Source organism: Garra rufa, chromosome 4 (assembly GCF_049309525.1).
Source record: "Garra rufa chromosome 4, GarRuf1.0, whole genome shotgun sequence".
Lineage (NCBI taxonomy): Eukaryota > Metazoa > Chordata > Actinopteri > Cypriniformes > Cyprinidae > Garra > Garra rufa.
Genome location: NC_133364.1, coordinates 16,810,654 through 16,833,040, shown reverse-complemented (window position 1 = coordinate 16,833,040; position 22,387 = coordinate 16,810,654). Strand labels below are relative to the sequence as shown.

Below are 22,387 nucleotides of genomic sequence, written 5' to 3'. Positions count from 1 at the left end.
TTCAGCAACAATATTCAGTAAAATATGCAGGTTTTGTTCAGTTCAGTGCCGCCAATATGGCCGCGATCTTCTTCTCCCTCTGTCTTTTTTGTTTAACAGAAGAAACCCATACAGGTTTGGAACAACTCGAGGGTGAGTAAATGATTAAAGAGTTATTTTTTGTAAGTAAACCATGTCTTTAAGGTCTAGCTGTAGTATTTTCATTTGAATTCAGTTCATATAATGTGTTTTTATAAGTTATAGAAACATTTGAGATCATGCATTCAAAACAAATGTCTTTTGAGGTGCATCTTCAATAGAAATGATAAAAACACTTATTTATTTTATTTAACCTATATAATGTAGGCACCAAAATGTTCTGAATACAAAGACCGAACAATTTCTCAGAGAAAACAAAGATGCAAAGCAGTTTGTACACATATTTAATATTTTATTAAAAAAGAAGTTATTACAGTTTACTGTACACAGCTATTTAAGAGATTATAATCCTATAGATAAAGAGCATTTGTCCTTGGTGACAGGCATGCCCACTTCACAATGCAAAAGAAAAACAAAAAGAATGGCAAAAATAGAGTAAGATTAATGGATAAGGAAATAAAAGGGGCAAATTACCATAATACCTGGGATAAAAAAAAAACGTAAAAGAAAAAGTGTAATTTTTTAAATGTAAAAGAAAAGTGTATTTTCTTTTTTTTTTAAATCAGCGTATCACACACTAGGTACTAGATACAGATACTATTTTAAAAAAAATCCATGCTGTGTGCCCACATAAGCCCCATGTCTGAGCACCCTCTTGAAGCATAGGTATAAGGGACTAAAGGAGTGGACAGCCAGGACTGAACTAGACTGGACTCTACACCGGACGCATGCAAAGTGCACTGGAGAGTTCATCAACACAAATGCAAGAGAGGCCATGCCATTGGCTGAGAGGGCCAACAGGGGGAGCCTCTGAGGCCACAGCATCAGCCGGAAGACAGATCTCTCTTCTTCCTCTCTCTCTCTCTCTCTCTCTCTCTCTCTCTCTCTCTCTTTCTCTCTTTCTCTCTCTATCTCTCAGGCAAACAAACAGCTGGAGACCACAACAATAATAACTGCTGTCCCCTGGATGTGTGTGTGTGTGTGTGTGTGTGTGTGTGTGTGTGTGTGTGTGTGTGTGTGTGTAGATGTTTGTGCGCGTGTGTAAGCACTAGGGGCTTATGGGTGCAAAACACAAAGGACACAGTCATTATTTATTCTCATCCCCACCCACTAAATAACTTAAAAGAAAAAAACTTCAGCTTCCCTTCAATCCCAAACACCTTTTTTTAATCACGTATTACCTGCTCCAGATGGGCATCTCTTGTTATTGACATGGGGGGAGATAGGAAATCAAAAATTAGTAAATAAATTCTCACAAAACAAAAAAAAAGAAGAATTTCTAATTATAATGGAAGCACACTTATACATGTTTATTCGAGATTCTCACTCTTTAGTCATTTTACTCTGAGACATGAATTAAAAACAAAAGGAAAAATATATAGTTCAAACTAAATGTCTCTTAGGGATCAAAAATGAAGCAGAAATGAAATCGAGAAGCTGAGCTTCAGTTTGTCAGGGTGCGTTGCTAAGCATGGCAAAATGTTTACCACAGCAACCAAACCACAGCCGAGATGCGTTTTCTTTTTGTGAAACAAAGCCGCCTCTAAACGTATGCCGTCTCTCTCCTTGTAAGATAACCTCCTCTTAATACAATACTGCATATAAGTGGTGTTTTTTCTTTTTCTTTTTTTTAGAAAACAAGAACCCCCATTAACAGATTTCGACTCAAATGTATAACCAAGATTGCACAATTTGGCCAATTCTTGACTCGGGCTATAAAAACATCAAATGTTTAGCCCATAAAAGATCAATTTAAATTTGAAAAGAAAAGAGATAATGTAAAAGCCACTCCACGAAACAAAACAAAACATAGGCAGCTCTGGATCAAATCGCACGAGCTGGAACACCTCCCATCGTACTTTACTTTACTACTTCAACCCCGTTTCTTACATTTCGGACGATGAATGGATCTGCAAGTGCATTCAGAATGCGAGTTTTGTGAGAATACTGCAAAAAACACACACGCACACAAACTAAATCTGGTTCTTCATGGTACCAACATGCCACTGATGATATCTGCAGATGTTGAAATTCAAAAAGCTCTTTATACAGAAGAAATCTGCCCGTTTTCACACAGTCACGGCGAAAACCCACCTAAATGTTTCTCAGCAAGGCAGATCTTACCAAATGGGATCCTTCGGATAATATCTGTATAACATCGGACAAGCAGGTTACAAAACCTAAATCCATATGAACATCTAAGTTTGATTTCACCACCCAGTAAAACTAACTAGATCTACATGAGGTCAAACAACAGCTATCATAGTTATGCACAAGCAATAGGAAAAGATGATGAACTCTACAAATGTTAGTAAAAATCGTTTTTTTGTCTCTTTTTCTCTTTAAGGTTTCTTCTAGGCTAGACCAACAAAGTCCTACACGACTCCACTTCCGCATCATACAACAAATGTACAAAAGAGATGCTCGTAAATAGGGAGAGGGTGCGAGACAGAAAGAGTAAAAGAAGACAAACACTCTGTGCATACATTGTTGGTACAAAATAAAAGATTTGTGCTCCGTAAAGCAGGACAGTCACTTCCTGGTCGTTTTGCGAAGGTCACTGTGGAAGCGTAGAGCCACGTTTCGTGGTGTGGGGCTTCCGCAACGAGGGAACAAAAGCCAGAAACATCGAGCTAGTGGAAAAGTTGAGCTTCGGTGTGCTAGCCTCTACATCTACATCCTTTAAAAAGACGCTCGAGGAACTTAAAGGGAGTCGTACTGATATTTTCCCGCTGGCGCTGTAGTATCGTGGGCTTGATCGGTGAGCGGCGTTCTGTAAAGTCCTGATGATTGCTTTAACGTACAGCGTGGAAACGTTCCCCTTCCTCTCAAGCGGTTTAATCTTAAAAGAGAAAACAAACAAACGGGACAACCAGGGAAGCAATGATAATGACTTGCGCTGGAGTGATCGATTCGGATCGATCGGGGGGAGTAATGAGGCGAGACGTGTCCGATCCAACTGCAACAACTCCACCTGAAGACGAGCCGAAGGGATTCATGTATCGGAGCATCACGGACACAACTCTCACTACGTACAAGTGGACCGAAAAAAAACAAAAAAACGGGCACCCCCGTTTAAATACAGCCTCTGTCTGGTCAGTCTGCGTTGGAAAAGGTGGATTAGGGAGGGCGATGACATGCATTCCAGCTACGCAGCTACCAACGTGGAAATCGAGGGGGAAAACACTACAAGCCTTTCTTTTGTCGGGGAGAGCGAGTGAGAGAGTGAAAGAGAGAAAAAAGGGGGGGGAAAAAACAACCACCAAGAAGTAGAGATAGAACACCTAGAGAGGGTGCCGTATTCATCATCAACGCTAGATATCCATAAAAATCCTGGTTTAGTAATTATAACGATAAAAAAAACAAAACAAAAAAAAAAATTTCACCTTGTTTAAATATGAATCTTTTATAGTCTGCTTCGCATGGTTAGGAAATAATATAGTCTCTGTGGTAAAGGGGAGAAACTGTCACCCTTAACTACAACTCCATGTCCTGAGCTTCGTCCTCTGAAAAGTCAGACATGGAGCTTTCTGAAGAGGAGTCGCCCGCTCCTTCCTCCTGCTCCTTCAGAGCCTCCTCTGTTGCATATTTCTGGATGTATTCTGAGGAGAAACAGACGGATGGGAAAAAGAGATTAGACATTAAAAGAAAATATTTCACTATTAAAAAAAATGTCAAAAGTTTACATACACTATTTAGAATAATATTTGTTTTATTTAGTACTGACCTGAATAACACATTTATATATAGTCCTCGAGAGAAAATAATAGTTGAATTTATAAAAACGACCCTGTTCAAAAGTTCACGTAGACTTGATTCGTAATACTATGCTGTTAAATTCTTCAGAAAAATCCTTAAATTCCCATAAATTCTTTGGTTTTTCAGCATTTTTGTGTATTTGAACCCTTTCCAACAATGACTGTATGGTTTTGAGATCCATCCTTTCACACTGAGAGACTCATATGCAACTTTTACAGAAGCTTCAAACGCTCACTCATGCAAAAGGAAAAACTACGCATTAGGAGCCAGAGGGTGAAAACTTTTTAACAGAATGTGTAGATTTTTCTTATTTTGCCCAGATGTCGTATTTTATTCATTTATTTATTCATTTAGTACTGCCCTTTAGAAGCTACAGAAGACACATGTTTCCCAGAAGACAAAATAAGTTAAATTTACCCTGATCTTTAAATTTGAAAAGTTTTCACCCCCCCAGCTCTTAATGCATCATGTTTCCTTCTGGAGCATCAGTGAGCGATTGAATCTATTGTAATAGTTGCATATGAGTCCCTCAGTTGTCCTCAGTGTGAAAAGATGGATCTCAAAATCATACAGTTATTGTTAAAAAGGGTTCAAATACACAAAAATGCTGAAAAACCATAGGATTTTTCTGAAGAACAGCAGGCAGTTTAACTGTTCAGGAGGGACTCATGAACTATGCATTCAGGTAACAACACAGTATTAAGAATCAAGCGTATGTAAACTTCTGAACAGGGTCATTTTTATACATTCAGCTAATATTTTCTCTTCTGGACTATATGTAAAAGGAAAATCTTATTCAGATCCCTCTTATTTTGGCAAAATAATTAACATTTAGCAGATTCTGCAAGGTGTATATAAACTTTTGACTTCAACCGCATATTGCCAGCCAGGGTCAGAAATGTTCTTTTCCAATAAGAGGCAACATTTGCCACCTGGAATTGTTTTCCAGGGTCATTTTTTTACATTTGTGAGGCCATTTTTTATGGATTATTATCAGTGCTTAAAACCATTGTGCTGCTCAACACAGAACAGCATTTACTTGAAATTACGGTCACATTTGATCAATTTAATGCATCCTTGCCTAAGATAAACAGTACTTCATTTTTAACCAGTACATTTTATAAATATAAAAAAGTCACACAGGACAACAATTAACATTTTTAAATGACAACATAAACAAGTTGATGAATCAATTAGAATGAGTCATAAGACAAGAAAGTCAAATGAATCTAACATTTACGCTTTTGGAAACAGTCGCCTAATAAAAAGCACTTAAACTTTCAAGATATCCACAATGTTCATACTGGTAAACACTGTTATTCCGCTTTTTAATTTAAAACTTTTGTTTAAATAAAAAAAAAAAAAAAGAGGCAAAATCATGACTCATAACTTTTACTTTTGAATTGAAATGTTGGACTGAAAGATCAGGCCAGGTTCAAGCAGAGCAGGATAAAGCATTACTCAGTGTGCTCTGTTTATATACTGCAATAGTGCATAGAACAATTGCATACTGTGCATACTACAAAAATAGCAAGTCCAGTATGCTTCTAGCATACTTTTCCAAACATACCCCTAACACACAGAAGACATTGTAAATATTGCAAATGATGTGAAACGGTAAAAGATATAAACCCAAAGGCCAAATGGAGGTTGAAGTCAAATGACAGCAACTCTTTAAATCACCTTTGATTTTCTGTTTGTAGTCCTCTGGCCGGTGTAGGTACATGGCTGCGGCGTCCCCGTTCAGAGGGTCGATGGGGTTCGGGTAGGCCAGCAACTGTGGCAAAAACGACTCGAAGATATTGGTGAGATCTGTGAAAGAGAAGAAGTAGAGCCTTTAATACAGGAGCAAAGCAAAAGTCTTATGTGCCCTACGTGCAGCACAAAATGGAGGATTTGTGTTGAGTGACATGATTATGGCCTAATCTCCCTTTCACTGTGGGGGCTATAGACATAGATCTCTCTTTCTCTCTCTGTCCTTCTATTTTTCTCTCGTAGACAGTACAGCATGTTCTAGCTGTCACTCTATTATACAAACACAACCTGGCCAGTGGCACAAAGCAGCTGAGTACATCTAAACCTAATGTTTGTAATGTATAAGTCAGCCCGATTAGGCCAGGCCACTAAGGCCAGTTAAAAGTAAAATAGAAATGTGTAAAAAGACAGACAGGAGTTTTGTGAATGATAACTAGCTGGTGGGATGTGGCCGCTTAAGTGTGGTTGTTTTCTGACCTTGTAGGTATTAGCTCATTCAGAGAGGGTAAGAGGATTACAGTGCACTGCGATCCTGTCTAAGGGGCCGGAGACTTTATTCTACTCCTCAGGCAGCATCAATTCAAGCTAGGGCTTTTCCTGAGCATTTATTCTCAATATTTATGAAAGCAGACACATGCACAATGAGCATGCTGACATATATACATACCATAAAGAGCGGTCCATGTCTGGTTGATCACATCTAAACACACGGTCCCTGACCTGGACAGAGAATTAACAGTTTTGGCATCAGAGAGAGTAGGCGATATGACCAATATTAACATCCTATGACACACCATCACATTGTTTTACTTCTGCTTTTTCATTTCAGAATGGTAGCAGTTATAATACATTGAAGGTATGGATTTTTTTCTAAATAGAATTTTTATTTGATTTATCTTTGTGTCAATAGACATTTAAATAATAGATCGTATACACACACACAAACACAAAAAGTGTTGTTACTGGTCACTAAAACAATAAAAAATAGCATTTTTCAGTAATTAAAAAAAGCTGGAATAAAGTATAAATATTAGATGAAAAACACACTTAAACATGCTATAAATGTTTAAAGTATTAAAATGATTACAAATAAAATAAAACTAATTAAATATATACACGCATTACCAGTCCAAAGTTTTTGAACAGTAAGGCTTTTAATGTTTTTTAAAGAAGTTTTTTCTGCTCACCAACCCTGCATTAATTTGATCCAAAATACAGCAAAAGCAGTAATATTGTGAAATATTTTTACTATTCAAAATAACAGCTTTCTATTTAAATATAGTTTAAAATGTAATTTATACCTGTGATCAAAGATCATTTTTTTTAGCATCATTACTTTAGCATTTAAAACAGTTGAGTGTTTTTTTCCCCCCCCCAGGATTCTTTGATGAATCGGAAGATCCAAAGATCAGCATTTATCTGAAAAGCTTTGGAGTTTTTATTTTTTGGGAAGAAGAAGAAGAAAATATAGATTAGACTTTTAGATTGGAAGGATTTTTTAAATTGGTCAAAAGTGATGATAAAGATATTTTTAATGTTACTAAAGATTTCTTTTTCAGATAAATGCTGAGATAAATCTTCTGAACTTTCTATTCATCAAAGAAATCTGAAAAAAAAATCCTACTCAGCTGTTTTTAACATAAACATAATAATAATAATAATAATAATAATAATAATAATAATAATAATAATAATAATGTTTTTTGAGCTGCAAATCAGAATATTTGAAAAATCAGAAAAATCAGAAAAATCATGTGACTTATGCTAATAATGCTAAAAATTCAGCTTTGAAATCACTGAAATAAATTGCATTTTAAAATGTATTAAAAAAAGTATTTAATAATAAATAAACATTTTAAAATTTGACTGTTTTTGCTGTACTTTGGATCAAATAAATGCAGGCTTGGTGAAGAGAAAAGACTTTCAAAAACATTACAAATCTTACTGTTCAAAAACTTTTGACTAGTAGTGTAGTAATATATAATAAAAAAACTAAATAACTGACTAAAACGTTTGCCAAAAAGAAATAAATAAATAAAAATATAACAAAACTAAATGCTAATTTATTATTTGTGACCCTGGACCACAAAACCAGTCTTAAGTCGCTGGGGTATATTTGTAGCAATAGCCAAAAATACATTGCATGGGTCAAAATCATTGATTTTTCTTTTATGCCAAAAATCATTAGGAAATTAAGTAAAGATCATGTTCCATGAAGATTTTTTGTAAAATTCCTACTATAAATATATCAAAATGTAATTTTTGATTAGTAATATGCATTGTTAAGAACTTAATTTGGACAACTTTAAAGGCGATTATCTCAGTATTTTGATTTTTTTGCACCCTCAGATTCCTGATTTTCAAATAGATGTATCTCAGTCAAATATTGTCCTATCCTAACAAACTATGCATCAATAGAAAGCTTATTTATTGAGCTTTCATATGATGTATAAATCTCAGTTTTGTAAAATTTTACCTTATGACTGGTTTTGTGGTCCAGGGTCACATTTATTAATTTAATGCTAGTAAAAACATTAATAATACTTTGATACTATATAAAAAAAGAGCTGAAAACTATTTTTTTAATTATTTCATGGCATTTAAATTAAGAGTTAAAATGTGTGCTCTGAAAACCAGAAAGGTGGATTTAAAAAAGAAAACAATTTAAAAATCACAAAACTAATGTATGGCTTTGAAAGACTGTGGATAAATAAATAGTTTGGACACTTTTTGGTCAACTTTGAGTTTGAAAGCATAAGAGCAGTAAAAAAAAAAAAAAATAGAAGAGCTGTGTTTCCCTCTTTTTCCTCTGAGGACAGCAGAAGTCAAATTAAAAATCAAATTCAGACTAAAGAGACTTACGCTTCATCAATGTTCGGATGAAAAATCTTGTTCATAAATCCTGTAAAGATATTGAAGAAGAAAGACGGAGTGAGATCAAAGAAATCAAAGCGTTTAGTTGTACTAAATCATAAACTGTATCATAAATGTCAAACATCGTAATGGTCTTGGATACTAATGACAGTATTAGCTGATTGCTCAACACAGGCTATTCCTAACCTTTCTCCTGCCGCACCATCTTTATACACAATTAAATATGACGTCAGCGGATGTCATTTGCTTTTTTCACCTTATTACACACCTCAAGTGTGGCAGTTTGAATACTTGACCCATTATTCCACAACCACACCAATGTGTGTGACTTTTAAAGGGCACTGATAATGGCTCTTTGGTATACACGTATGATAATACTTTACCTATAGAGGGAGATTTGAATGGGTATTTGTCTGGAAGATCTACTCGCACCTTCCACACGCCCCCTTCATACGGTGCTGACAGAAAAACAGAAAGAGACACATGACATGACTATTCAAGAAACAATTCACATCTGCTCTAGCATGTAACACAGACTTTGAAATGCCAAGCGATAATCATATAATACGAACTTTACGTGACTAAGCGTATGTGGGACTAAGACAGCGTGTGGGAGTAACCGTAACGCTTAATTAGATGATTATGAGTTATATGTTTAATGACACACGTGTGGGTGTGTACACATGTGGACGGGAAGCTGTGCTGTTGGCCTCGTGCGATATGGGGTATGGTGCAACGTGTGCTCGCTCCAAGAATAGCCCTTTGCAATCTGACCCTCGTGGCCAGTGGCTCAAACTACGAAAGGTAAAGCCCAGCCAGATAAGACCTGCTTCTACCTCTCAATGCGGAGAGGAAAGCTCATTACACAGAAAATGATATGACAATTAGAAAGAGTCACAAGCTGTAAACAATGACGTCTTGGCCCAAATCAGGAGTTTGCATGTTTAAATATGCAAGTGTCACGATTGCTTCATGTGATAGCTAGGTAAAGAAATCTAATGAGACTGTGAAATGTCACGAAACTTGTCAAGGACACGTTCGGATCTTATTTCTCACCCCATTTAGAAAGAAGAAAGAAATCACTGTAATTAATAAGAGAATCATATAACACTTTACCATAAGGCATTTGTTAATGTTAGTTAATAAAAATAGTTGTTCATTGTTCATGTTAGTTCATTATTAACAAACTAATGTTAACAAACACAACTTGTGATTTTAATAAAGCATTAGTAAATGTTCAAATGAACAAATGCTGTAGACATAGTTCATTCTTAGTTCATGTTAGTATAGTAGTTGCCTTTGGTTTTTGTAATAAATGTGATTTTTTATTTTTGTATTATTACAATTATGAAATTTAATTATTTGTAAAAACTACGGTCATACTATTTATGACTCTATTTTGTATTTAATTATTACCCCAATTACTGTATTTTATATATATTTTTTTATTTAGTTTTAATAAATACAATACACACACACACACACGTTACCAGTCAAAAGTTTTTGAACTGTACGATTTTTAATGTATATAAAAAAGTCTCTTCTGCTCATCAAGCCTGCATTTATTTGATCCAAAGTACAGCAAAAATGTTAAAATTTTGAAATATTTTTACCATTTCAAATAACAGTTTTTTATTTGAATATATTTTAAAATTTAATTTATTTCTGTGATTTCACATGATCCTTCAGAAATCATTCTAAGATGCTGATTTGTAAAAAAAAAAAAAAAAAAAAATTATTATTATTAGAAATATTTAAAACAGTTAAGTATTATTTTCCTCAGGATTCTTTGATAAATAGAAAGATCCAAACATCAGAATTTATCTGAAATAAAAAGATTTTGTCGCATTACACACAATATCTCTCAAATGCTTGGACTCAGTATAATCTTTTTTTTTTGGGGGGGGAAAGAAATTATACAAATTGATACTTATTAAGCAAGGATGTTTATATTATATATTAAATATATCAAAAGTGATGATACGTATATTTATATGTAATAAACGCTGTTAAATGCTGTTCTTCTGAGCTTTCTATTCATCAAAGAAACCTGAAAAAATTGTTTTCAACCTAATATTAATAATAATGAATATCTTTTGAGCAAATCATATTAGAATGATTTCTTGATGGATCATGTGACTGGAGTAATGATGCTAAAAAAAATCAGCTTTGAAATCACAGGAATAAATTAAAATTTTAAATATATTCAAATAGAAAACAGTTATTTTGAATAGTAAAAATATTTCAGAATTTTACTGTTTTTGCAGTACTTTGGATCAAATAAATGCTGGACTTGTGAGCAGAAGAAAAGTCTTAAAAAAAAAAACATTAAAAATCCCACTGTTCAAAAACTTTTGACACACACATATTTATTAATTTATTACTTATATGGAATGTTTTGTTTTTTTTGCATTACACTTAAGAGAATTGGGGGGGGGGGGGGGTGAAATGAGACCCGTTATGTTTTCATGAGTTTCATTTTACTGCAAATATATATTTCAATGTGTGTAAATAAGTGAAAACAGACTTACTTCCTTGTGGTCCATAAAACTTCACTACAAATTCATTGAGTCCACTCAGGATTGTGACTTCATGTTTACTCTCAATGCTGAAAGAGACTGTTAAGGCAAACTGAAAAAACTCTGATATTGACTTACAATTAAAAAAAAAAACACTTTACAAAAGCAAAAACAAGCAATAACACTCTTCAGAGTAGCACAGGATGACATTTAATCAGTGTCCAATAAGACAGACTCAACAATCCAAATCAAAATGACAATTAACCTCAAGTTAAGGATAAATACAAGTAGAAGTTTGCCATGTAATGACCTTTCCACCCACAAAGAGGGCAGATTTACACCAACAGATCAATCTCTCAAACCGAGATTGTCATTGGGCCTTTATTCTTTGACCATCAATAATTATCAAGAGGTTCAGCTGAGCGGATCAGATAGCAAAAACACAATCCGTGGGTCTGACCCGCAGCTCTCCGACTGATTCACACAGGGCATCAGAGCAACTCAATACGACACTCCCGTCATTAGCCATGGTTGTCAGGCTGTCGCTTCTCATATTGCTGGCGCAGAGAGCAGCAGTCAGACCCTCGCTGAGCAAGACAATACATGCTCGCCAGAACACCGAGACCATAACGGAGACCTGACGCTCTCAGAGTCTCAAACACAGTCTGCCATCACGGCTTGAACACAACAAGCATCCAAAATGCAGTTCTCAAGCAGACTTTTTCATGGTTTGCGTTTTAATTGAAGGAGTTACTGATGCGATGATGCTATCAGCTGTTGTGTAGGCTGCACTGTGATTCAAAGCGTACACTCACGCTGCCCAGACTGGCTCTTGAAGGCAAACATGTTTATGGTCTGTTGAAACTGTGATGTGTCCTGTGACTCGTGCGAGAGTTTAACCAGTTGAGTGCTCATCTCAAGGGTGCCGGTATCAACTGATGATTGGCGGCTCTACTGGGAAACAGAGCTGTCAATTTCAAGCGGTCGCCTTTAAACATCTGGTGCGAGAGACTGCAGGGCTCCCGGGAGAGGTGTGGAAGCTGCTTCTCTGTCAGATTATCGTTCATTGTGGCTTTTCCATGCCAGAGTCTCAAGTTGCATGAACTGAATGACTGTAATTATGGAGAGATTTATCTCAAAAAATCTGACATTGTGGAGCCAATGAATTTTATACCACAAGAGGCCAAAGAATCATTTTCAATATTCAATCATAAAAAAGTTTGATTTAACAAGTATGAAATTTAAAAAGGAGCAGAACTAATGGAAAAGGTGCAAAATGGAAAACGAAAAGTGGCAGTTGAAAAATATAAAAAAACCATAAAAAATGTAAAAAGTAAAAAAAAAAATATGTATATATAATAATTAACAGATGAACAGCGGTAGTTGGGAAAAAAATTGGAACAAAATTAGGGGGAGTAAATAATGACAGAATTAACATTGAGTAAACCATCCCTTTAAGTCTGAAAATGTTGTTAAATGACACATTTATAAATAGTTTTAAAAACACTTAATAACACTTAATAATTTTTTATGTTCACTGATTGTTCCTACATTTCAATGCTACTTTTTTACTACATTGACAAATATCTAACTATAAATTTAAAATTTGTAAAATATTTGAAAACTAAAAATATTTTTAAATGAATTTATGATTTGATAACTTTTACCATTAACTTAATTTTACACTTTTAAATATGTATATTTATTTGTTTATTTTTTCTTACCATTTTTATATTTACCATACTTTTATATTATATTTTTATGTCACCATTTATTCACCCTTTTGTCATATTAGTAATTTTAGATAAAGCATTTTTTTATATCAACAAATATGTAACTACAAATAGGACCAAAACATTTTTTTAAAAAGCAAATTAAAAAAATGTTTTTTGCTACTATTAAGTTTTACACATTAAATAATTTTAAATATGTATACTTATTTGTGAATGTGTAATTTACATATTTTATTATTTTTATTATTATACAATTTTTCTTCGATTAATAAACAGGTAAGTATCTTTACATCTATAAACTGAAAATAAAATGTATTTTAAATGGCAATTTAAACATGTATAAGAAATGTAACAAAATTAAACAAATTAAAGTTGAAATTTGCGTCACTATTTACTCACCCTTTTGTCATTTTAGTATTTAACTTTAGATATCCTAGTAATTATTTTTACTATATCGACAAACATGTAACTATGAATAGGACTAAACCATTTTTAAAAAAGAAAAATAAAGGATTTTTTCAACTAATAAACTGACAATTCATTCCTTAATTTTTTTTTAACGGCACTAATCCTTGATTGCAAGAGACTGAGCGCAACAGAGAGGAATAGTGTTTTCCATTTCAAGTCACCAGCTGGCTTCTTCGTCAGTTGTAGCTCTAAGAGGCTGTGGTCACCAAGGTGTTAAACATCATGGGTTTATTTTAGACTGTGAAGCATCTGCAGAGGCTGAGAGAATAGTGGAAGCACCCAGTAAGAGTGCATTTGTGCAATGCTTTGATGCTTTTACACTCACAGATTCAACAGCGCAGCACCATCATAAGCTGCTTGTCCTCAGAGACTCGAAACAAATGTGATCCCAAAGATGGGACTGATGACTCATGCGTAATAACATCAAATTTCACACGCCTTTTTCTTTAACACTTGAGATCAGATTCCATTCAGGTAGGAATGCTGCCGTCTGGCAGCCCGTACAAGTTGCTTTCGACGAGACTCATGAGACAAAGGTGTGTGTGGAGTCTCAGCAGACCTGTTAAAGAATCTGTACCCATTTCTGTGATCATGAGACGTCAGTGGAGCAGCACCACGGTAGGTGTCTGGCTGTGCCCAATGGCACATGGGACTACTTTTCGCATGTATATTAAGCTTCTTTTGGATAGACACAAAAGCAATTGCTCATGCATGTACAGACACACACACACACACACACACACACACACACACACACACAAGCCTGAAGGCTGCAGGGGTTTTTCTCCATTCCCCATGCCTTTGAGGCAGGTTTGATGCCTGCTGTTTTCCTTCATCCTAAAGACTACACAGGAAGAGACGGATTCATACTGAAAATACAGGTCATATTCCTCTCCACCTTCATCCTTCGAGAGTCATTTATCAGCGGTGTACATTAAAACCTTAAAATTGATTTAATAATTCAATTTTACCTCAATTCTTCGTCTGAACTGCAAGGCACGTGTCTCTCCTCTGAGGCATCGGTGACACAGATTTAAAATAGATCATTATTAACTGTCCAGAAATCCTGTACGCATTAAAGAAATGGTTCTGTCATTATCTACTCATCCTTAAGTCACCTTAATAATATATGTGACCCTGGACCACAAAACCAGTCTTAAGTAGCACAGGTATATTTGTAGCAATAGCCAAAAAATTGGGTCAAATTAATCATTTTTTTCTTTTTTTATGCCAAAAATCATTAGGATATTAAGATCATGTTCCATTAAGATGTAAATTTCCTACCGTAAATATATCAAAACTTATTTTTCGATTAGTAATATGCATTGCTAAGAACTTCTTTTGGACAACTTTAAAGGCGACTTTCTCAATATTTAGATTTTTTTTCCACCCTCAGATTACAGATTTTCAAATAGTTGTATCTCGAACAAATATTATTCTAAACTAACAAACCATACACCAATGGAAAGCTTATTTATTAATTTTAAAAAACTGACCCTTATGACTGGTTTTGTGGTCTATGGTCATATGTTTTTTTTTCTAGCTTGGAATACAAAAATAGATACAGTACTTTGCAGATTGTCCAAGCTGCTCTTTTCCTTACAACCAAATAGTATAGCAATTTTGACTCCTTAAAGATACTACATATAAAAGTGGTCCACAGGGATATTGAAGTTATAATACAAGTCTATTGAAACAGCTTTGAGTCAGAAAGACACAATTCGAGTCATTATTTACTTCAGATTTTATCGTTAAACTGTCAGAAGATTTGTAACTGAGTTTGTGGAAGTTGTGTGGACTACTTTTATGGTGCCTTTTAGACATTTCTGAAGCTAGACAGTCACAGCTCCAGTCGCCATTCACTTCTGTCAAAAGAAATTAAGGTTTTTGAGGAAAACATTTCAGTATTTTTTTCATATATAGTGGACTTCAATGGGAGCCAAAAGGTTGAAGGTCCAAATTGCAGTTTCAATACAGCTTCAAAGGGCTCTACACAATCCTTATCTAGCGAAACAATTGGTCATTTTCTTAAAAAAATAAAAATATATACTTTTATATATTGCATATACTTTTTAACCACAAATGCTTGTTTTGCACTAGATTGATGCCTTTGTCTGTGTACTTTAGTTCAAAAAGGGAGAGTAGGGCGAAAAAAATCCATCTCATTTTCTCCTCCAACTTCAAAATTGTCCAACATTGTTGTTTTACCTTTTTTTGTAAAGGGCGTTTGACCTTCTTTGCATGTTTGCTTTGTATGCTTCCACCTATGTAATCCAACTTTATTAAGTAATGTGTGAAGTCATGGATGCAAAGTTGGTGCAAGATAAGCATTTGTGGTTAAAAAGTATATACGTTTTTTGTTTTTTAAGAAAATGACCAATCGTTTCGCTAGATAACACCCTTATTCCTTAGCTGGGATCATGTAGAGCCTTTTGAAGCTGCATTAAAACTGCAATATGGACCTTCAACCTGTTGATCACCATTGTTGTCCACTATATGGACAACAATGGTCCTCAGGAACCTAATTTCTTTTCGACTGAAGAAAGAAAATAAACATCTTGGATGATATGGGGTTGAGTAAATTATCTGGAAATTGTAATTCTGGAGTGAACTAATCCTTTAACATTCTTCAAAACTAAAACTAAAAAAAATGATGAAAATTAAATGTGTCCATTTTAAATTCTGCGTCAACTACTCCTATAGTTCTTACAAAGCGAAACCACACTGTAGTATTTATCAAAGCAATGATGCATCCCTTTTCAAAACATGCAAGCAAGAAAAATGCTGCGTTTGCTTTGACGGCACCTCTGATACTGTTCAACGCACATAACCTTCAGCGAAATTCTCCTAAACAAGGGTTTAACTCCTGCTCTAGGCCCAATCCGGCTGCTGACAAAGCAACCGAAAGAGTTCTCTTCTCACAAGCTGTCTTGACACCCACCTGTTTTCTCCCATCTCAGCGCTCCCTCCCCCTTCAATGGATTTGTATGGATTAAGCCATAATCTACAGGAGGACCCTTGGGCCAATGTTCCTTTACGCACATGTATAATCTAATCACACACTAAAGAGACTGATCAACCACCTTATTCAGAAATATCAGATACGTTTAAGCAACAACAAGCACCAAACATATTAGCACTTATGTACATCGAAACAACATGTGCTAAAACACGGATTCCAACCAGCTGTTGCGGTTGGTTGCACAATGCTGTCTTATGCACAGATGATTAAAGTGTTTATAAACCTGTGTGAACGAACAGGTCTAGACAAGAATGTCTAGGTATATGATGTTATAGAGAATCGCCTAGTTCCGCTTCGCCCTTTGGGTCAAAAAGAACAAAAAGATTTGTACATTTGTGGGATTGCCAAGAATGAGGTAAAATACAGTATGCAAGTTGACAGATAGGTAGAATATGAACTCAGTAGTTTTATTAGTCCCAGTCGACGGCTAACGCACTGAATCGCAGAATGAGTCACAGGGTACAATTACAATTAAACCCATCTCTTGCGAAAAAGACACAAACACAATAGGCAGGTTTGCCCCCTCCCTGCAGGAGCAAATCCCTCCTGTTCATTGTGAATTGCCAAGGATGAAAGCAGCGGGCCGACATCAACTGCCAAGGCACGACGGCGTAGCAGCATGTTCTTTCCTAAGACGCATTCATTCATCATTCCAGACAAACACAGAGAGAGGAGGTAATCTTGTTTCTCTGACACCTAATGCTAACGGCTGGCCTTGGGGTGCAGGCAAAATATTTACCCACTGCCAACAGGGTGGAAAACACTGTCTGCTTGTTAGCTCCACATTATTTACAGATGATTAAAGACAATACATCACTATTCCACCACAGATCAGTTCATGTAAGAGTGTCTGCGTGAAAGCTTTGTGGTCTAAAATATTTATGTTTATGCCAAGGGCTGCGGACAGTCTGTCCGAAGTGTTTCTATTTTGTAATCCGCTCAGACATCGCAGTCCGCTAACAGCGTCAAGTCTACTAATGCTGGTTAAAAAACACAGCTGGAGCTTGTGGTGCACATTTACGAAACAGACAGCCACACTCAAGCCCTCACACTAACTAAATGTGCTAAGTATTTTTATCTAAACCTCATATTAAGGTATAATTACGTGCAGAAGCTACCACTTGGAATTTTCCAAAAACACCCTTAAAGGTACAGATCGCCCAGAAATGAATTACTCAGCCTCATGTCGTTCCGAACTCGTAAGAACTTCGTTCATCTTCGGAAGACAATTCAAGGCATTTTGGATGAAATCCAAGAGCTTTCTGATCCTATAGACAGCAACGCAACTGACACGATCAAGGCCGAGAAAGCTAGTAAGGACATTGTTAAAATAGCTAATGTCACATTAGTGGTTCAACCGTAATGTTACGAAGCTATGAGAATACCTTTTGTGCTCAAAGAAAACAAAAATAACAACTTTATTCAACAATTTCTTCCCTTCGGTGTCAAGCTTCAACGTGCGTTCACACTTGAACCCATTCTCGAGCGAAAAACCATATAATATGTATTCCTACTGAAATGCCTGAACTTGGCTTATGAAATTTCACATAACAAAAGTAAATGTGAACTTTATGGGTTCCGTGAAGCATATACCAACACTACCCAACAACAGAGTTGACTTATAAGTGACCCTGGACCACAAAACCAGTCATAAGCCATCATGTATGTTTGAAATAGATCATCTGAAAGGTGAATAAATAAGCTTTCTATTAATGTTAGGATAGGACAATACTTTTTGAAAATCTGTAATCGGAGAAAAATTGCCTTTAAAGTCGTCTAAATTAAGTTCTTAGCAATGCATATTACTAATCAAAAATTGTATTTTGATACATTTAAGGTAGGAAATTTACAAAATATCTTCATGGAAGATATTCAAGATTTTTGGCATAAAAGAAAAATCGATAATTTTGACTACTGCTACAAATATTCCTGTGCTACTTAAGACTGGTTTTGTGGTCCAGGGTCACATATTGACATAAAGAAAAATAAATACTTTATGAGATTTTTTAAATTCCAGAACTTCTGCGCTCTAACAGAAGAGTGACTTTTTGTTAAAAGACAGGGAGGTTTTTCTCTCTCTCTCACTGTCACAAGCACAGCATTTTGCTCAAGTTGGGCAGATGAAAGACAGGAAGTGTGGCAGTTTTTAGTCTGCATAGACGCTAAGAGGAAGTACATGGGTTCACTGATGGAGAAACAGACAAGACGCACCTTGAGGTTTAAGATTCCATTCAACCATCTAGCGAATATGGGTCATGATTTGCATCAGGTGAAGCAGGGTTAGAAAGGCAGACGTCAAACCTAACAGGAAGCCATCTTTGGCCAATGCCAGTACCCCTAAAACAACTTCCTATTCTAGTGTAACCTCACACCCTTCCCCAGCTGCCTGGCTCAATGACTCGCTGTGTAAGTCTGCTCGGCTCAGGACTGAAGTTATGCTGTGTGCAGCTTACCTCTGGAGTCACATGCATGAAAGTTCAAGGATTTTTCTTGAATCTGGTTAGATCTCAGAAAAAGATTGGGTGAAATGGTGAAAAGTGCGCATTATTGTAGTGCGTAACAGTCTGGCCACAGCAAACACACAAAAAAACTGTATAGAAATCTCCCTTCCCTCTCTCCCTTCCTTCATTTTATTTATGGCCACCCTTCAAGACACCCAAGGACACCTTACAAATAATAAAATACATAAATAATAAATGAAAACAAAACGATGCACAAATTTACGGAAGATTTGCTTTAAAGGCAATACATAAATAATAAACAGCAGAGGGCCCAAAACTGAGCCCTGAGGCACACCACTAGTAATCTGAGATATCCACGATTTGAAACTTTTAATTTGAACAAACTGACTGAAACTATCTCCATTAGGGCTCATTTAATTTCCTAATTAACTAGCTCTCATTTGATCAGCAGGCACACGCACAGCTCTGCGACGGTCTTCTTTTCTCCTGGACATCTGCTGCACTCCAGACTAAGGCTGGGCAATATATCAAAAATTCATTACATAGCTGTGATTTGGCTGGTGATATGAAATGAAGTAACATTTTGAATATGGAAATGATTTTAAGGATTAATGGCTCCTTGGCCATTATGCTTCCTGAAGACTGTGTCATTAAAAAACTTCTTTGTAACTTAGTGCGCAAGCTTTAATAGCGATTTAAACTCGGTGATTAATAGTAATAGTGATTACAATTGGAATGTTTGATTTATTTCCTAAAATTTGTTCAAATTGCTCCTTTCAGTTAATGAATTTAACACTTTAGTTCCACCGATTATTGGCCTGGCCGATATGAAGCATTTTTATGGTTATCGGTATCAGACATTTCAAACCGATTTGCCGATAAAATCATTTCTAAGTTTTTTTAGAGCCCTTGTTATACTTAACTTTGACATTAATTTTATTTTTTTACACCCGAGATATATATTAGTTAAATAAAATATAGGTCCACTCGATATGTAATGGTATTGGTATTGGCATCGTCCTTGAAAAACATATCAGTCAACCTCTAGTCATAAGTATGTAAATAAATATATCTACTTTTTAAACTGTGCTTTAGTTCTTACATTAAGTAACAACAAATATATATCCTTTCCAGATGTTTTTGTGAAATTTTAATGTAAATTCCTACCTGACCTAATAACGAAAACGTACCTGTGGGAATTTTTTCGCCAGACGCAAAATACGTACCAATAAGTACATATCATAGTAGTTTCCAACAGAAATGAACACTAGATGTGGTAAAACAGCGATCATTTGTAATCGTTTTCATACATGGTTATGATTACATTTCCATATGTTTTGCTTTCTGGACATAACAAGCTTGTTCGGTAGCTCAGTCGGCACAGAAGTGGACTTAGGATGCGGAATCCTTGGGTACAATTCCTGTGAAAAACATGACTCACGATTAAAGAGCTGAAAGATGAGAGATCAAAAAACAAGCTAAAACAGCATCCTTGCAATTGCGTTTTTACGTCACATTTGGTTTTGTTGGTACTATCAGGTAGGTTTAGGTCTAGTTCAGGTACGTTATTTTGAAATGTCACGGAGCATTAGAGTTATAGCGCTACTCATCCGACATTTCAAGTCAGAACTGTGGCGACATGTATGTTATGTAAATACGTACGTTAATCTGTTCTGGGGGGGGGGAATTAATACTCGTTACTTAGTGGACATTTAACATAAAAAAATCATTCAATTAATGCAAATAAATACAAATGTCTAATATAGATAAAACAAACATCTAGCTATATCACACAGCCCTATGCCAGAACAGAAACACCACCCCACACCTAAGACTACATACTCTCTGTGATACATTATACCACATCACAGCACATAGTCAAACAACTACAAGTGCAAACACCTATATAGGCTGTGTGGGCCTCTTGTAGATGCGTGCATTGCTCAGATCAACTCCAGATATGTCTGTTTGCATTATGTCTCATAAAGGCACAGTCATCTGTAGCCATCTTCACTAGAGAACTGTTGAATAAACATTATGACACAGTTGCATAGTCCTTGCCAACATGCACATCACAAACATTATGCGTTGTGCCAGCTTGTCCCATAAGTGTGCATTTGTTGATTTGAAAGCGACTAGCAGCTGCCTGGTTATATATGTGTGTATGTGTGCGTGCGTGTGTGTGTATGAGAGCGGATGAGTGAGGAGAGGGGAAAGAGAGTGTAATCTAGCTCTACTATTCACTTTCGGGAAAGTACAACCCGGAGCCTTAAGGGCTAAGACGGTTTACCTATACGATTTAAAATCTCATGCACATCATAGCTCATAGTTTTAAGTAATAGCGTAGCCGCCCAGGAAACCACAGCAGGAAATTATTACAACGGAGAATAATCATTTACATTATCTGTGGCATTATGAACTACAGATGACAAGTGGCTTAGAGAATGAATAGATGCATGGGTCATTATGAAGTCACGAAGTGAGTTTCAGATTGAAACTAACCCTAACCTAAAAAAAAGAATCAAATAGCAACCAAAATATAGCCTGTTATTAGTGGTTGACATAGTCAAACCAAAAAGTATTCAGAGACCAGATCTAATTTTTGATATTTTTTTACTAGTGGCTGTAAGACACTATAGTTTGTTTATGTAGGCGAGGATAGCAAAATCAAATTCTGTGGACTACCAGTAAAATTTATACAAATTTGGGACCAAGAATGTGATTTGATACTTTGACCATGTTTTGTTACATACCTTTCTATCAAAGTTATCTGATATTATCAAGATGAATTTGTTCTGACACATTTTAACTCTGAGTTATTGTCATATTTTATTATCATTTCAAAACTATAGTGAATTAACTGATAATGTTAGAAATGTTAAAGGTGTCTGAATAAATTTTGGTTTGACTGTATATTAAAAGATTCGTATTAGATCTGTTATTTTGGTATTACTGAGATTTTCTTTTATTATTATTTTAGTCATTTTAGTACATCAAGTAATCACTAATTAAATGATCCAAGGATTATCAGGCAGTAATAATACTTTTTCTTTCCCTTAATGACTTTGTCCCTATCATAATATTTCTGGTATGTTTTAAATGTTGGCCAGTTGTTCTGGTAGTGCTGACCATCATTGCTGGCTTTCGCTTCCAGCTGACCTCTGGCCAAAATGGACGCTGACCTTAAACACGACATGCCCTCTAAATAAGTGGAGCTGTTGTAAAATAGCGCTCAGGGCAGTGACATACGCGTGTGTCATTTCACACAGAGCCACGTAAAGTCCTGGAGTTCACAGCCTGAACTAAACAAAATAATGCTTTCTGTTGGCAATATTGGAGTATAAAGAGCTAGATGAAGTTAGATTGTGTTTGTAACACTAACCAGATACAGCCTGAACATATCAGGTTTGCAGTCAAGATGATTGCACGTATGCCCCTTTAACTAGCTTACACAACTTACACAATAGATTTGACAATTTATTGAATGATTATCTGTAGAAAAAGTGTTTATGCTAGAGGTTTTGCATCAGCATAGTTACTGGTAACTAAAGCTTGAACTATATGCGTCCCTGGAGCACAAAACACAGTCATAAGTAATTTTTTGAAATATGAATAAATAAGCTTTCCATTGATGTATGGTTTGTTAGGATAGGACAA

At 35.6% G+C, this 22,387-nt stretch overlaps 1 protein-coding gene across 1 annotated transcript in view; it reads right to left on the bottom strand.

Moving 5' to 3' along the window:
* Window positions 1-409: 409 nt before the first annotated feature.
* ube2h (ubiquitin-conjugating enzyme E2H (UBC8 homolog, yeast)) overlaps window positions 410-22,387 on the bottom strand; it is a 35,923-nt gene continuing 13,945 nt past the window's right edge. Inside the window, exons 2-7 of the mRNA XM_073838071.1 lie at window positions 11,058-11,134; window positions 8,910-8,984; window positions 8,515-8,554; window positions 6,320-6,372; window positions 5,581-5,709; window positions 410-3,740 (exon numbers count right to left, since the gene is read on the bottom strand). Coding sequence (XP_073694172.1) covers window positions 3,616-3,740; window positions 5,581-5,709; window positions 6,320-6,372; window positions 8,515-8,554; window positions 8,910-8,984; window positions 11,058-11,134 — 499 coding nt within the window. The 3' untranslated portion in view covers window positions 410-3,615. The remainder of the gene's footprint in view (window positions 3,741-5,580; window positions 5,710-6,319; window positions 6,373-8,514; window positions 8,555-8,909; window positions 8,985-11,057; window positions 11,135-22,387) is intronic.